At 54.9% G+C, this 15,000-nt stretch overlaps 1 protein-coding gene across 1 annotated transcript in view; it reads right to left on the reverse strand.

The window, feature by feature from the left end:
* The window catches only part of LOC306914974 (phospholipid-transporting ATPase ABCA1-like), a gene marked incomplete at both ends in the record, with an annotated part of 74,380 nt that overhangs the window by 6,679 nt on the left and 52,701 nt on the right, over positions 1–15,000 (reverse strand). Inside the window, one exon of the mRNA XM_079492216.1 lies at positions 13,733–13,822. Coding sequence (XP_079348342.1) covers positions 13,733–13,822 — 90 coding nt within the window. The remainder of the gene's footprint in view (positions 1–13,732; positions 13,823–15,000) is intronic.

A 15,000-nucleotide genomic window follows, 5' to 3' on the forward strand; every position in this document is an offset into this window, starting at 1 on the left:
ACCCCCACACACACACACACACACACACACACACACACACACACACACACACACACACACACACACACACACACACACACACACACACACACACACACACACACACACACACACACACACACACACACACACACACACACACACACACACACACACACACACACACACACACACACACATTACTCCGGGTCATAGCAGTGTGTTCATGGCAGTGTGTTCATGTGTTCATGGCAGTGTGTTCATGGCAGTGTGTTCATGTGTTCATAGCAGTGTGTTCATGTGTTCATGGCAGTGTGTTCATGTGTTCATAGCAGTGTGTTCATGTGTTCATGGCAGTGTGTTCATGGCAGTGTGTTCATGTGTTCATAGCAGTGTGTTCATGTGTTCATGGTAGTGTGTTCATGGCAGTGTGTTCATGTGTTCATGGCAGTGTGTTCATGTGTTCATGGCAGTGTGTTCATGTGTTCATGGCAGTGTGTTCATGTGTTCATGGCAGTGTGTTCATGTGTTCATGGCAGTGTGTTCATGTGTTCATATCAGTGTGTTCATGTGTTCATGGCAGTGTGTTCATGTGTTCATGGCAGTGTGTTCATGTGTTCATGGCAGTGTGTTCATGGCAGTGTGTTCATGTGTTCATAGCAGTGTGTTCATGTGTTCATAGCAGTGTGTTCATGTGTTCATGGCAGTGTGTTCATGTGTTCATAGCAGTGTGTTCATGTGTTCATGGCAGTGTGTTCATGGCAGTGTGTTCATGTGTTCATAGCAGTGTGTTCATGTGTTCATAGCAGTGTGTTCATGTGTTCATAGCAGTGTGTTCATGTGTTCATAGCAGTGTGTTCATGTGTTCATAGCAGTGTGTTCATGTGTTCATAGCAGTGTGTTCATGTGTTCATGGCAGTGTGTTCATGGCAGTGTGTTCATGTGTTCATGGCAGTGTGTTCATGGCAGTGTGTTCATGGCAGTGTGTTCATGTGTTCATGGCAGTGTGTTCATGGCAGTGTGTTCATGTGTTCATGGCAGTGTGTTCATGTGTTCATGGTAGTGTGTTCATGTGTTCATGGCTGTGTGTTCATGGCAGTGTGTTCATGTGTTCATGGCAGTGTGTTCATGTGTTCATGGCAGTGTGTTCATGGCAGTGTGTTCATGTGTTCATGGCAGTGTGTTCATGGCAGTGTGTTCATGTGTTCATGGCAGTGTGTTCATGGCAGTGTGTTCATGTGTTCATGGCAGTGTGTTCATGGCAGTGTGTTCATGTGTTCAGGGCAGTGTGTTCATGGCAGTGTGTTCATGTGTTCATAGCAGTGTGTTCATGGCAGTGTGTTCATGTGTTCATGGCAGTGTGTTCATAGCAGTGTGTTCATGGCAGTGTGTTCATAGCAGTGTGTTCATGTGTTCATGGCTGTGTGTTCATGTGTTCATGGCAGTGTGTTCATGTGTTCATGGCTGTGTGTTCATGTGTTCATAGCAGTGTGTTCATGTGTTCATGGCTGTGTGTTCATGTGTTCATGGCAGTGTGTTCATGTGTTCATGGCAGTGTGTTCATAGCAGTGTGTTCATGTGTTCATGGCTGTGTGTTCATGTGTTCATGGCAGTGTGTTCATGTGTTCATGGCAGTGTGTTCATGTGTTCATGGCAGTGTGTTCATGGCAGTGTGTTCATGTGTTCATGGCAGTGTGTTCATGTGTTCATGGCAGTGTGTTCATGTGTTCATGGCAGTGTGTTCATAGCAGTGTGTTCATGTGTTCATAGCAGTGTGTTCATGTGTTCATGGCAGTGTGTTCATGGCAGTGTGTTCAGGGCAGTGTGTTCAGGGCAGTGTGTTCATGTGTTCATGGCAGTGTGTTCATGGCAGTGTGTTCATGGCAGTGTGTTCATGTGTTCAGGGCAGTGTGTTCATGGCAGTGTGTTCATGTGTTCATAGCAGTGTGTTCAGGCCTGTGTGTTCATGTGTTCAGGGCAGTGTGTTCAGGGCTGTGTGTTCATGTGTTCATGGCAGTGTGTTCATGGCAGTGTGTTCATGTGTTCATGGCAGTGTGTTCATGTGTTCAGGGCAGTGTGTTCATGTGTTCATGGCAGTGTGTTCATGTGTTCATGGCAGTGTGTTCATGTGTTCATGGCAGTGTGTTCATGTGTTCATGGCAGTGTGTTCAGGGCTGTGTGTTCATGTGTTCAGGGCAGTGTGTTCAGGGCAGTGTGTTCAGGGCAGTGTGTTCATGGCAGTGTGTTCATGTGTTCATGGCAGTGTGTTCATGTGTTCATGGCAGTGTGTTCATGTGTTCATGGCAGTGTGTTCAGGGCAGTGTGTTCAGGGCAGTGTGTTCATGTGTTCATGGCAGTGTGTTCAGGGCAGTGTGTTCAGGGCAGTGTGTTCATGTGTTCATAGCAGTGTGTTCATGTGTTCATAGCAGTGTGTTCATGTGTTCATGGCAGTGTGTTCAGGGCAGTGTGTTCAGGGCAGTGTGTTCATGTGTTCATGGCAGTGTGTTCATGGCAGTGTGTTCAGGGCAGTGTGTTCATGTGTTCATGGCAGTGTGTTCATGTGTTCAGGGCAGTGTGTTCATGTGTTCAGGGCAGTGTGTTCATGGCAGTGTGTTCAGGGCAGTGTGTTCATGTGTTCATAGCAGTGTGTTCATGGCAGTGTGTTCAGGGCAGTGTGTTCATGGCAGTGTGTTCATGTGTTCATAGCAGTGTGTTCAGGGCAGTGTGTTCATGTGTTCAGGGCAGTGTGTTCATGTGTTCATAGCAGTGTGTTCAGGGCAGTGTGTTCAGGGCAGTGTGTTCATGTGTTCAGGGCAGTGTGTTCATGGCAGTGTGTTCAGGGCAGTGTGTTCATGTGTTCATAGCAGTGTGTTCATGGCAGTGTGTTCAGGGCAGTGTGTTCATGGCAGTGTGTTCATGTGTTCATAGCAGTGTGTTCAGGGCAGTGTGTTCATGTGTTCATGGCAGTGTGTTCATGTGTTCATAGCAGTGTGTTCATGGCAGTGTGTTCATGGCAGTGTGTTCATGGCAGTGTGTTCATGGCAGTGTGTTCATGGCAGTGTGTTCATGGCAGTGTGTTCATGGCAGTGTGTTCATGGCAGTGTGTTCAGGGCAGTGTGTTCATGGCAGTGTGTTCATGTGTTCATAGCAGTGTGTTCAGGGCAGTGTGTTCATGTGTTCATGGCAGTGTGTTCATGTGTTCATAGCAGTGTGTTCATGGCAGTGTGTTCATGGTAGTGTGTTCATGGCAGTGTGTTCATGTGTTCATAGCAGTGTGTTCATGGCAGTGTGTTCATGGTAGTGTGTTCATGGCAGTGTGTTCATGTGTTCATAGCAGTGTGTTCATGGCAGTGTGTTCATGTGTTCATAGCAGTGTGTTCATGGCAGTGTGTTCATGGCAGTGTGTTCATGTGTTCATAGCAGTGTGTTCATGGCAGTGTGTTCATGGTAGTGTGTTCATGGCAGTGTGTTCAGGGCAGTGTGTTCAGGGCAGTGTGTTCATGTGTTCATGGCAGTGTGTTCATGGAAGTGTGTTCATGGCAGTGTGTTCATGTGTTCATGGTAGTGTGTTCATGTGTTCATGGCAGTGTGTTCAGGGCAGTGTGTTCATGGCAGTGTGTTCAGGGCAGTGTGTTCAGGGCAGTGTGTTCATGGCAGTGTGTTCAGGGCAGTGTGTTCATGGCAGTGTGTTCAGGGCAGTGTGTTCAGGGCAGTGTGTTCAGGGCAGTGTGTTCATGGCAGTGTGTTCAGGGCAGTGTGTTCAGGGCAGTGTGTTCATGGCAGTGTGTTCAGGGCAGTGTGTTCAGGGCAGTGTGTTCAGGGCAGTGTGTTCATGGCAGTGTGTTCAGGGCAGTGTGTTCAGGGCAGTGTGTTCATGGCAGTGTGTTCAGGGCAGTGTGTTCATGGCAGTGTGTTCAGGGCAGTGTGTTCATGGCAGTGTGTTCAGGGCAGTGTGTTCATGGCAGTGTGTTCAGGGCAGTGTGTTCATGGCAGTGTGTTCAGGGCAGTGTGTTCATGGCAGTGTGTGATCACGGAGCCTCAAAGATAAACAAATTAAAACGGTAACGTTCCCAAAGTTCAATGCAAAACACAATTCAATCGTTAATCGTAATTATCCATGTGACAATTAATCACCAATTAATCATCAATTCATCACCAACTTAAAATTCTAACCACTTGCCGTAGTACTTATGTAACATAGCATAGCATTTTATGTAGACATAGCACTATATAGTACTGTACACATACTGTAGACATACTGTACACATACTTCCATTATATAGATACTACACTGTTACGTTCTTAACCCATTTTGGTGTTAGCATTATGTTATGCTTTAGCTATTGAAAAATAGCAGATCTACAAGCTCATAGCGCGCCACCGAGTGGCGTGCTACGAGCTTGTAGGTCTGCTATTTTTGAAAAATCGAAGAACGACTGACATAGAAACATAGCTTTTTCAGAAAACTGTCAGGATGTAGAAGACATTTTTAGAATCTGAACTCAGGTCAAAATGGGTTAAGCTTACGTATGATTCATGATGACTATTTATATGTATGTGATGTATTGCCATGCTGTTGTTCTTGCTTAATGTAAATCGCTCTCTGGATTAAGAGCGTCTGATAAATGCCTACATTGTAAATGCTATGACAGCCCTGCCATGTGCTCCACACAGAGAGGTGGGAGATGGCTGGAGCACAGAGAGGTGGGAGATGACTGGAGCACAGAGAGGTAGGAGATGACTGGAGCACAGAGAGGTGGGAGATGGCTGGAGCACAGAGAGGTAGGAGATGACTGGAGCACAGAGAGGTGGGAGATGACTGGAGCACAGAGAGGTGGGAGATGACTGGAGCACAGAGAGGTGGGAGATGACTGGAGCACAGAGAGGTAGGAGATGACTGGAGCACAGAGAGGTGGGAGATGACTGGAGCACAGAGAGGTGGGAGAGGACTGGAGCAAAGGGCAGAGACCAGAATAGAAGCGGTTTTAACATCACCAACCTGTGGTTTCACCGGCTCAGCGAAATGTCGTCAAAAAAACCACAACATTTTGTGCAACAGAACGAGGTGAGAGGTCAGGGAGTCACTCACGACCAACATGAAGTGGGATGAATGTCCTTCCAACAGGTTCCACCAGAGGGCAGTGTGTCACACAGTGCCACCCACATGTGGAATATGTCCTTCCAAGAAGTGACAACAGAACAAAGAAAACTGGCTTTCCTTCCCTTCTAAAGCAGTGGTTCCCAAAGTGGGGTCCGGGGACCCCCAGGGGTCCCTGAGGGACTTCCAGGGGGTCCCCCAGCTAAATGATAGTTTGGAACCAAATGGACCTTTATGGGTCTGTAACTCAGAGAGTGTACAAATGGAACCAAACGGACTCTCAGAGTTAAATTAACATAGATTTTACAATATAAATTGGTGGTCCCAGAGATAGAAATGTCATTAATTGGGGGTCCTTGAAATTAAACGGGTTGAGAATCACTGCTAGAACCGAAAAAACTTCTTATGGGGGGTCCCTGGCATATCTCTTCAAATGGGGGTCCCGCGGGCTGGTGTCAATGTGGGGGTCCTTGACATGACATGGAAACCACTGTTCTAAAGCACCATGAAAACATGTGCAACTGGACAGGTCTTCTAGTGGGACTTGATCCATGGTCTGCCCCGGGGTCTCCTCCCAGTGGGACTGGGTCTCCTCCCAGTGGGACGTGGTCCATGGTCTGCCTCGGGGTCTCCTCCCAGTGGGACTGGGTCTCCTCCCAGTGGGACTTGATCCATGGTCTGCCCCGGGGTCTCCTCCCAGTGGGACTTGATCCATGGTCTGCCCCGGGGTCTCCTCCCAGTGGGACTGGGTCTCCTCCCAGTGGGACTTGATCCATGGTCTGCCCCGGGGTCTCCTCCCAGTGGGACTTGATCCATGGTCTGCCTCGGGGTCTCCTCCCAGTGGGACGTGGTCCATGGTCTGCCCCGGGGTCTCCTCCCAGTGGGACGTGGTCCATGGTCTGCCCCGGGGTCTCCTCCCAGTGGGACGTGGTCCATGGTCTGCCCCGGGGTCTCCTCCCAGTGGGACGTGGTCCATGGTCTGCCCCGGGGTCTCCTCCCAGTGGGACGTGGTCCTTGGTCTGCCTCGGGGTCTCCTCCCAGTGGGACTTGATCCATGGTCTGCCCCGGGGTCTCCTCCCAGTGGGACGTGGTCCTTGGTCTGCCCCCCGGGGTCTCCTCCCAGTGGGACGTGGTCCTTGGTCTGCCCCGGGGTCTCCTCCCAGTGGGACGTGGTCCTTGGTCTGCCCCGGGGTCTCCTCCCAGTGGGACTTGATCCATGGTCTGCCTCGGGGTCTCCTCCCAGTGGGACGTGGTCCTTGGTCTGCCTCGGGGTCTCCTCCCAGTGGGACGTGATCCTTGGTCTGCCCCGGGGTCTCCTCCCAGTGGGACTTGATCCTTGGTCTGCCTCGGGGTCTCCTCCCAGTGGGACGTGGTCCTTGGTCTGCCTCGGGGTCTCCTCCCAGTGGGACGTGGTCCTTGGTCTGCCCCGGGGTCTCCTCCCAGTGGGACGTGGTCCTTGGTCTGCCCCCCGGGGGTCTCCTCCCAGTGGGACGTGGTCCTTGGTCTGACCCCGGGGGTCTCCTCCCAGTGGGACTTGATCCATGGTCTGCCTCGGGGTCTCCTCCCAGTGGGACGTGGTCCTTGGTCTGCCCCGGGGTCTCCTCCCAGTGGGACGTGATCCATGGTCTGCCCCGGGGTCTCCTCCCAGTGGGACGTGGTCCTTGGTCTGCCCCGGGGTCTCCTCCCAGTGGGACTTGATCCATGGTCTGCCTCGGGGTCTCCTCCCAGTGGGACTTGATCCATGGTCTGCCCTGGGGTCTCCTCCCAGTGGGACTTGATCCATGGTCTGCCCCGGGGTCTCCTCCCAGTGGGACTGGGTCTCCTCCCAGTGGGACTTGATCCATGGTCTGCCCCGGGGTCTCCTCCCAGTGGGACTTGATCCATGGTCTGCCTCGGGGTCTCCTCCCAGTGGGACGTGGTCCATGGTCTGCCCCGGGGTCTCCTCCCAGTGGGACGTGGTCCATGGTCTGCCCCGGGGTCTCCTCCCAGTGGGACGTGGTCCATGGTCTGCCCCGGGGTCTCCTCCCAGTGGGACGTGGTCCATGGTCTGCCCCGGGGTCTCCTCCCAGTGGGACGTGGTCCTTGGTCTGCCTCGGGGTCTCCTCCCAGTGGGACTTGATCCATGGTCTGCCCCGGGGTCTCCTCCCAGTGGGACGTGGTCCTTGGTCTGCCCCCCGGGGTCTCCTCCCAGTGGGACGTGGTCCTTGGTCTGCCCCGGGGTCTCCTCCCAGTGGGACGTGGTCCTTGGTCTGCCCCGGGGTCTCCTCCCAGTGGGACTTGATCCATGGTCTGCCTCGGGGTCTCCTCCCAGTGGGACGTGGTCCTTGGTCTGCCTCGGGGTCTCCTCCCAGTGGGACGTGATCCTTGGTCTGCCCCGGGGTCTCCTCCCAGTGGGACTTGATCCTTGGTCTGCCTCGGGGTCTCCTCCCAGTGGGACGTGGTCCTTGGTCTGCCTCGGGGTCTCCTCCCAGTGGGACGTGGTCCTTGGTCTGCCCCGGGGTCTCCTCCCAGTGGGACGTGGTCCTTGGTCTGCCCCCCGGGGGTCTCCTCCCAGTGGGACGTGGTCCTTGGTCTGCCCCCCGGGGGTCTCCTCCCAGTGGGACTTGATCCATGGTCTGCCTCGGGGTCTCCTCCCAGTGGGACGTGGTCCTTGGTCTGCCCCGGGGTCTCCTCCCAGTGGGACGTGATCCATGGTCTGCCCCGGGGTCTCCTCCCAGTGGGACGTGGTCCTTGGTCTGCCCCGGGGTCTCCTCCCAGTGGGACTTGATCCATGGTCTGCCTCGGGTCTCCTCCCAGTGGGACTTGATCCATGGTCTGCCCTGGGGTCTCCTCCCAGTGGGACTTGATCCATGGTCTGCCTCGGGGTCTCCTCCCAGTGGGACTTGATCCATGGTCTGCCCTGGGGTCTCCTCCCAGTGGGACTTGATCCATGGTCTGCCCCGGGGTCTCCTCCCAGTGGGACTGGGTCTCCTCCCAGTGGGACTTGATCCATGGTCTGCCCCGGGGTCTCCTCCCAGTGGGACTTGATCCATGGTCTGCCTCGGGGTCTCCTCCCAGTGGGACGTGGTCCATGGTCTGCCCCGGGGTCTCCTCCCAGTGGGACGTGGTCCATGGTCTGCCCCGGGGTCTCCTCCCAGTGGGACGTGGTCCATGGTCTGCCCCGGGGTCTCCTCCCAGTGGGACGTGGTCCATGGTCTGCCCCGGGGTCTCCTCCCAGTGGGACGTGGTCCATGGTCTGCCCCGGGGTCTCCTCCCAGTGGGACGTGGTCCATGGTCTGCCCCGGGGTCTCCTCCCAGTGGGACGTGGTCCATGGTCTGCCCCGGGGTCTCCTCCCAGTGGGACGTGGTCCTTGGTCTGCCTCGGGGTCTCCTCCCAGTGGGACTTGATCCATGGTCTGCCCCGGGGTCTCCTCCCAGTGGGACGTGGTCCTTGGTCTGCCCCCCGGGGTCTCCTCCCAGTGGGACGTGGTCCTTGGTCTGCCCCGGGGTCTCCTCCCAGTGGGACGTGGTCCTTGGTCTGCCCCGGGGTCTCCTCCCAGTGGGACTTGATCCATGGTCTGCCTCGGGGTCTCCTCCCAGTGGGACGTGGTCCTTGGTCTGCCTCGGGGTCTCCTCCCAGTGGGACGTGATCCTTGGTCTGCCCCGGGGTCTCCTCCCAGTGGGACTTGATCCTTGGTCTGCCTCGGGGTCTCCTCCCAGTGGGACGTGGTCCTTGGTCTGCCTCGGGGTCTCCTCCCAGTGGGACGTGGTCCTTGGTCTGCCCCGGGGTCTCCTCCCAGTGGGACGTGGTCCTTGGTCTGCCCCCCGGGGGTCTCCTCCCAGTGGGACGTGGTCCTTGGTCTGCCCCCCGGGGGTCTCCTCCCAGTGGGACTTGATCCATGGTCTGCCTCGGGGTCTCCTCCCAGTGGGACGTGGTCCTTGGTCTGCCCCGGGGTCTCCTCCCAGTGGGACGTGATCCATGGTCTGCCCCGGGGTCTCCTCCCAGTGGGACGTGGTCCTTGGTCTGCCCCGGGGTCTCCTCCCAGTGGGACTTGATCCATGGTCTGCCTCGGGTCTCCTCCCAGTGGGACTTGATCCATGGTCTGCCCTGGGGTCTCCTCCCAGTGGGACTTGATCCATGGTCTGCCTCGGGGTCTCCTCCCAGTGGGACTTGATCCATGGTCTGCCTCGGGGTCTCCTCCCAGTGGGACGTGGTCCTTGGTCTGCCCCGGGGTCTCCTCCCAGTGGGACGTGGTCCATGGTCTGCCCCGGGGTCTCCTCCCAGTGGGACGTGGTCCTTGGTCTGCCCCGGGGTCTCCTCCCAGTGGGACGTGGTCCTTGGTCTGCCCCGGGGTCTCCTCCCAGTGGGACGTGGTCCTTGGTCTGCCCCGGGGTCTCCTCCCAGTGGGACGTGGTCCTTGGTCTGCCTCGGGGTCTCCTCCCAGTGGGACTTTATCCATGGTCTGCCTCGGGGTCTCCTCCCAGTGGGACGTGATCCTTGGTCTGCCCCCCGGGGGTCTCCTCCCAGTGGGACGTGGTCCTTGGTCTGCCCCCCGGGGATCTCCTCCCAGTGGGACGTGGTCCTTGGTCTGCCCCGGGGTCTCCTCCCAGTGGGACGTGGTCCTTGGTCTGCCCCGGGGTCTCCTCCCAGTGGGACGTGGTCCATGGTCTGCCCCGGGGTCTCCTCCCAGTGGGACGTGGTCCATGGTCTGCCCCGGGGTCTCCTCCCAGTGGGACGTGGTCCTTGGTCTGCCCCGGGGTCTCCTCCCAGTGGGACGTGGTCCTTGGTCTGCCCCGGGGTCTCCTCCCAGTGGGACGTGGTCCTTGGTCTGCCCCGGGGTCTCCTCCCAGTGGGACCTGGTCCTTGGTCTGCCTCGGGGTCTCCACCCAGTGGGACGGGGTCTCCTCCCAGTGGGACGTGGTCCTTGGTCTGCCCCGGGGTCTCCTCCCAGTGGGACTTGATCCATGGTCTGCCCCGGGGTCTCCTCCCAGTGGGACGTGGTCCTTGGTCTGCCCCGGGGTCTCCTCCCAGTGGGACGTGGTCCATGGTCTGCCCCGGGGTCTCCTCCCAGTGGGACGTGGTCCTTGGTCTGCCCCGGGGTCTCCTCCCAGTGGGACCTGGTCCTTGGTCTGCCTCGGGGTCTCCACCCAGTGGGACGGGGTCTCCTCCCAGTGGGACGTGGTCCTTGGTCTGCCCCGGGGTCTCCTCCCAGTGGGACTTGATCCATGGTCTGCCCCGGGGTCTCCTCCCAGTGGGACGTGGTCCTTGGTCTGCCCCGGGGTCTCCTCCCAGTGGGACGTGGTCCTTGGTCTGCCCCGGGGTCTCCTCCCAGTGGGACGTGGTCCTTGGTCTGCCCCGGGGTCTCCTCCCAGTGGGACCTGGTCCTTGGTCTGCCTCGGGGTCTCCACCCAGTGGGACGGGGTCTCCTCCCAGTGGGACGTGGTCCTTGGTCTGCCCCGGGGTCTCCTCCCAGTGGGACTTGATCCATGGTCTGCCCCGGGGTCTCCTCCCAGTGGGACGTGGTCCTTGGTCTGCCCCGGGGTCTCCTCCCAGTGGGACGTGGTCCATGGTCTGCCCCGGGGTCTCCTCCCAGTGGGACGTGGTCCTTGGTCTGCCCCGGGGTCTCCTCCCAGTGGGACCTGGTCCTTGGTCTGCCTCGGGGTCTCCACCCAGTGGGACGGGGTCTCCTCCCAGTGGGACGTGGTCCTTGGTCTGCCCCGGGGTCTCCTCCCAGTGGGACGTGGTCCTTGGTCTGCCCCGGGGTCTCCTCCCAGTGGGACGTGGTCCTTGGTCTGCCCCGGGGTGTCCTAACCAGATGCCCAAACCACCTCAGCGGGCTCCTTTCCAGGAGAAGAAACAGCGACTCTACTCCGAGTCTCGCACGCACGCACGCACGCACGCACGCACGCACGCACGCACGCACGCACGCACGCACGCACGCACGCACGCACGCACGCACGCACGCAGCCAAGTCCTCCGCCATGCCAGGGAAACCCAGCCGGACACACAGAGCCAGCCTTACAGCCTCTGCCAAATAGCACACTATGTCTGTCTAGTCTCATTCCTTACCAGAGGGAGAGGTGTGTGTGTGTATGTATGTGTGTGTGTGTGTGTGTGTGTGTGTATGTGTATGTGTATGTGTGTGTGTGTGTGTGTTTTCAGCTGGAACAGCTTAGATGCAGCAGTTTGTTCAGAGACAAATAAAGAGACATGTGTCCTCCATGACAGAGAGAAGCTCAGTGGACAGTACAGAGTACAGAGTGGAGGCTAAAGGAACAGCGTCTAACATTCCAGTAACGACCTTAGAGAGAGCTTTGACCTGACATGAACCCACACTGCCCCAGGTAGACATGGTTTGACCTCTGACCCCACACTGCCCCAGGTAGAGATTGTTTGACCTCTGACCCCACACTGCCCCAGGTCGAGATGGTTTGACCCGACATGAACCAGCACCATTCACGACCTAATCAAAACTAAGAATTCAGCTGCTCGGTTTTCCCAGAGCGCAGCAAACTCGGTGGCTAGGTCCATTTGGTTCCATTTGTACACTCTCAGAGTTACAGACCCGTAAGGGTCCATTTGGTTCCATTTGTACACTCTCAGAGTTACAGACCCGTAAGGGTCCATTTGGTTCCATTTGTACACTCTCAGAGTTACAGACCCGTAAGGGTCCATTTGGTTCCATTTGTACACTCTCTGAGTTACAGACCCGTAAGGGTCCCTTTGGTTCCATTTGTACACTCTCAGAGTTACAGACCCATAAGGGTCCATTTGGTTCCATTTGTACACTCTCAGAGTTACAGACCCGTAAGGGTCCGTTTGGTTCCATTTGTACACTCTCAGAGTTACAGACCCATAAGGGTCCATTTGGTTCCATTTGTACACTCTCAGAGTTACAGACCCGTAAGGGTCCGTTTGGTTCCATTTGTACACTCTCAGAGTTACAGACCCATAAGGGTCCGTTTGGTTCCATTTGTACACTCTCAGAGTTACAGACCCGTAAGGGTCCGTTTGGTTCCATTTGTACACTCTCAGAGTTACAGACCCGTAAGGGTCCATTTGGTTCCATTTGTACACTCTCAGAGTTACAGACCCGTAAGGGTCCGTTTGGTTCCATTTGTACACTCTCAGAGTTACAGACCCGTAAGGGTCCGTTTGGTTCCATTTGTACACTCTCAAAGAGTTACAGACCCGTAAGGGTCCGTTTGGTTCCATTTGTACACTCTCAGAGTTACAGACCCGTAAGGGTCCGTTTGGTTCCATTTGTACACTCTCAGAGTTACAGACCCGTAAGGGTCCGTTTGGTTCCATTTGTACACTCTCAGAGTTACAGACCCGTAAGGGTCCGTTTGGTTCCATTTGTACACACTCAGAGTTACAGACCCGTAAGGGTCCGTTTGGTTCCATTTGTACACACTCAGAGTTACAGACCCGTAAGGGTCCGTTTGGTTCCATTTGTACGCACTCAGAGTTACGGACCCGTAAGGGTCCGTTTGGTTCCATTTGTACACTCTCAGAGTTACGGACCCGTAAGGGTCCGTTTGGTTCCATTTGAGTTACAGACCCGTAAGGGTCCATTTGGTTCCATTTGTACACTCTCAGAGTTACAGACCCGCAAGGGTCCATTTGGTTCCATTTGTACACTCTCAGAGTTACAGACCCGTAAGGGTCCATTTGGTTCCATTTGTACACTCTCAGAGTTACAGACCCGTAAGGGTCCATTTGGTTCCATTTGTACACTCTCAGAGTTACAGACCCGTAAGGGTCCATTTGGTTCCATTTGTACACTCTCAGAGTTACAGACCCGTAAGGGTCCATTTGGTTCCATTTGTACACTCTCAGAGTTACAGACCCGTAAGGGTCCATTTGGGTCCATGTGTTACACTCTCAGAGTTACAGACCCGTAAGGGTCCATTTGGTTCCATTTGAACACTCTCAGAGTTACAGACCTATAAGGGTCCATTTGGGTCCATGTGTTACACTCTGAGTTACAGACCTATAAGGGTCCATTTGGGTCCATGTGTTACACTCTCAGAGTTACAGACCTATAATGGGTCCATGTGTTACACTCTCAGAGTTACAGACCTATAAGGGTCCATGTGTTACACTCTCAGAGTTACAGACCTATAATGGGTCCATTTGGAACCCACTCAAGGAACCATGAGGGTCCCTGGATCACACCTTTGAGAGCCACTACTTTAAATAAATACATAACTATTTATAGAGCATATTTGATCAAATTTAGGACCATAACTTTTTTGTTATAGATTATTTTGACATCTGAATTTAATTCAAACAGAACCACGCACGCACGACACATGCACGTTCACGTGCACATGCACGCATGTGTCCTCTTTTTGGTAATTCAGAATATGGTATATGCCCAGTGTGGTTTAACGTGATTATTGCCACTTCAGTGATGCTTGCGGAACTCGACTACGTCTCTAACAGTTAAGGAATAGAAAAGTGTAAACAAACACAATTCCAATGACTTCCAGTCAGGTATTAATTAATTGTTCAGCTTTTGCCACAATCTTTTTTCAGTGCATGTATAAGGGTGCATCTGTGCATGCGTCCGTGCGTGCACGTGTCTGCGCGTGTCTGTGTGTGCGCGCTCGTGTGTGCGTGCCGTCCATGCGTGTATGTGTGTGTGCGTGCGCGTGCCGTGCACGTACCTCCACGGCCAGTAATCCCAGGCTGTCCAGAAGCTTGTCGACTGCCATGGCGACCCGTCTGACGGCCTCTGGGTCCGACCGCACGTCTTTCTGCAGGGAGGAGGGAGGGAAAGGGTTAATGTAATTATTAACAGATCATTACTCGTTAGAGAAATGCATTAACCCCTTCTGGTGTTTTAAGCATTATGTTGTACTTTAGCTGTTGAAAAACAGCAGATCTACAAGCTCGTAGCGCGGCACCGAGTGCCGCGCTACGAGCTTGTAGATCTGCTATTTTTGAAAGATTGTGAAATGTGCCTCAAATCTTTGAATATATATTCTTTCAGAGAGAACGTTTTTAACTCAAATCTTTGCTTCTGGGGGGTCCCTGGAACAACATATTTTCAGATGGGGGTCGGCGGCCAATTACAGATAATTCAGGGGGTCCTTGACATGACATATTGAGCACCACTGATACAGGGGGTCCTTGACATGACATATTGAGCACCACTGATACAGAAACATGAGGTATTAACCCTGTGAGAACCACTGATGCAGAAACATGAGGTCAGGATGTAGAAGACGTCAGGCCTTCATGGGTTAACCTTCTACTGTATGCCAAGCGTTGGGGTCCCGGGGGCGGGGCAGACATGTACAGTCATTTCTCTTCTGGGTTCTTGGAGCCAAACCCTTTGGACCAGAGACTCAGTGAACTGAACTCAACGGCTCCAGGCAGACTCTTTTAAAGAAACGACCCTTGGACTGTTGGGTTTGTAAGACTTCTAGGAGTTGTGTTCTCTCTCGCTGAAAAGCAGTAATTCTATGTCCAGACGGACATGGCGTAGCAGAGACAGACAAAAGGCCTGGGCGTCCCTGTGTCTCCATGGCGTAGAGCGGAGACAGACAAAAGGCCTGGGCGTCCCTGTGTCTCCATGCCGTAGCGGAGACAGACAAAAGGCCTGGGCGTCCCTGTGTCTCCATGCCGTAGCGGAGACAGACAAAAGGCCTGGGCGTCCCTGTGTCTCCATGCCGTAGCGGAGACAGACAAAAGGCCTGGGCGTCCCTGTGTCTCCATGCCGTAGCGGAGACAGACAAAAGGCCTGGGCGTCCCTGTGTCTCCATGCCGTAGCGGAGACAGACAAAAGGCCTGGGCGTCCCTGTGTCTCCATGCCGTAGCGGAGACAGACAAAAGGCCTGGGCGTCCCTGTGTCTCCAGGGAGACAGACAAAAGGCCTGGGCGTCCCTGTGTCTCCAGGGAGACAGACAAAAGGCCTGGGCGTCCCTGTGTC

The sequence above is a fragment of the Electrona antarctica genome (assembly GCF_951216825.1).
Source record: "Electrona antarctica genome assembly, chromosome: 22".
In the NCBI taxonomy this organism is placed as follows: Eukaryota; Metazoa; Chordata; class Actinopteri; order Myctophiformes; family Myctophidae; genus Electrona; species Electrona antarctica.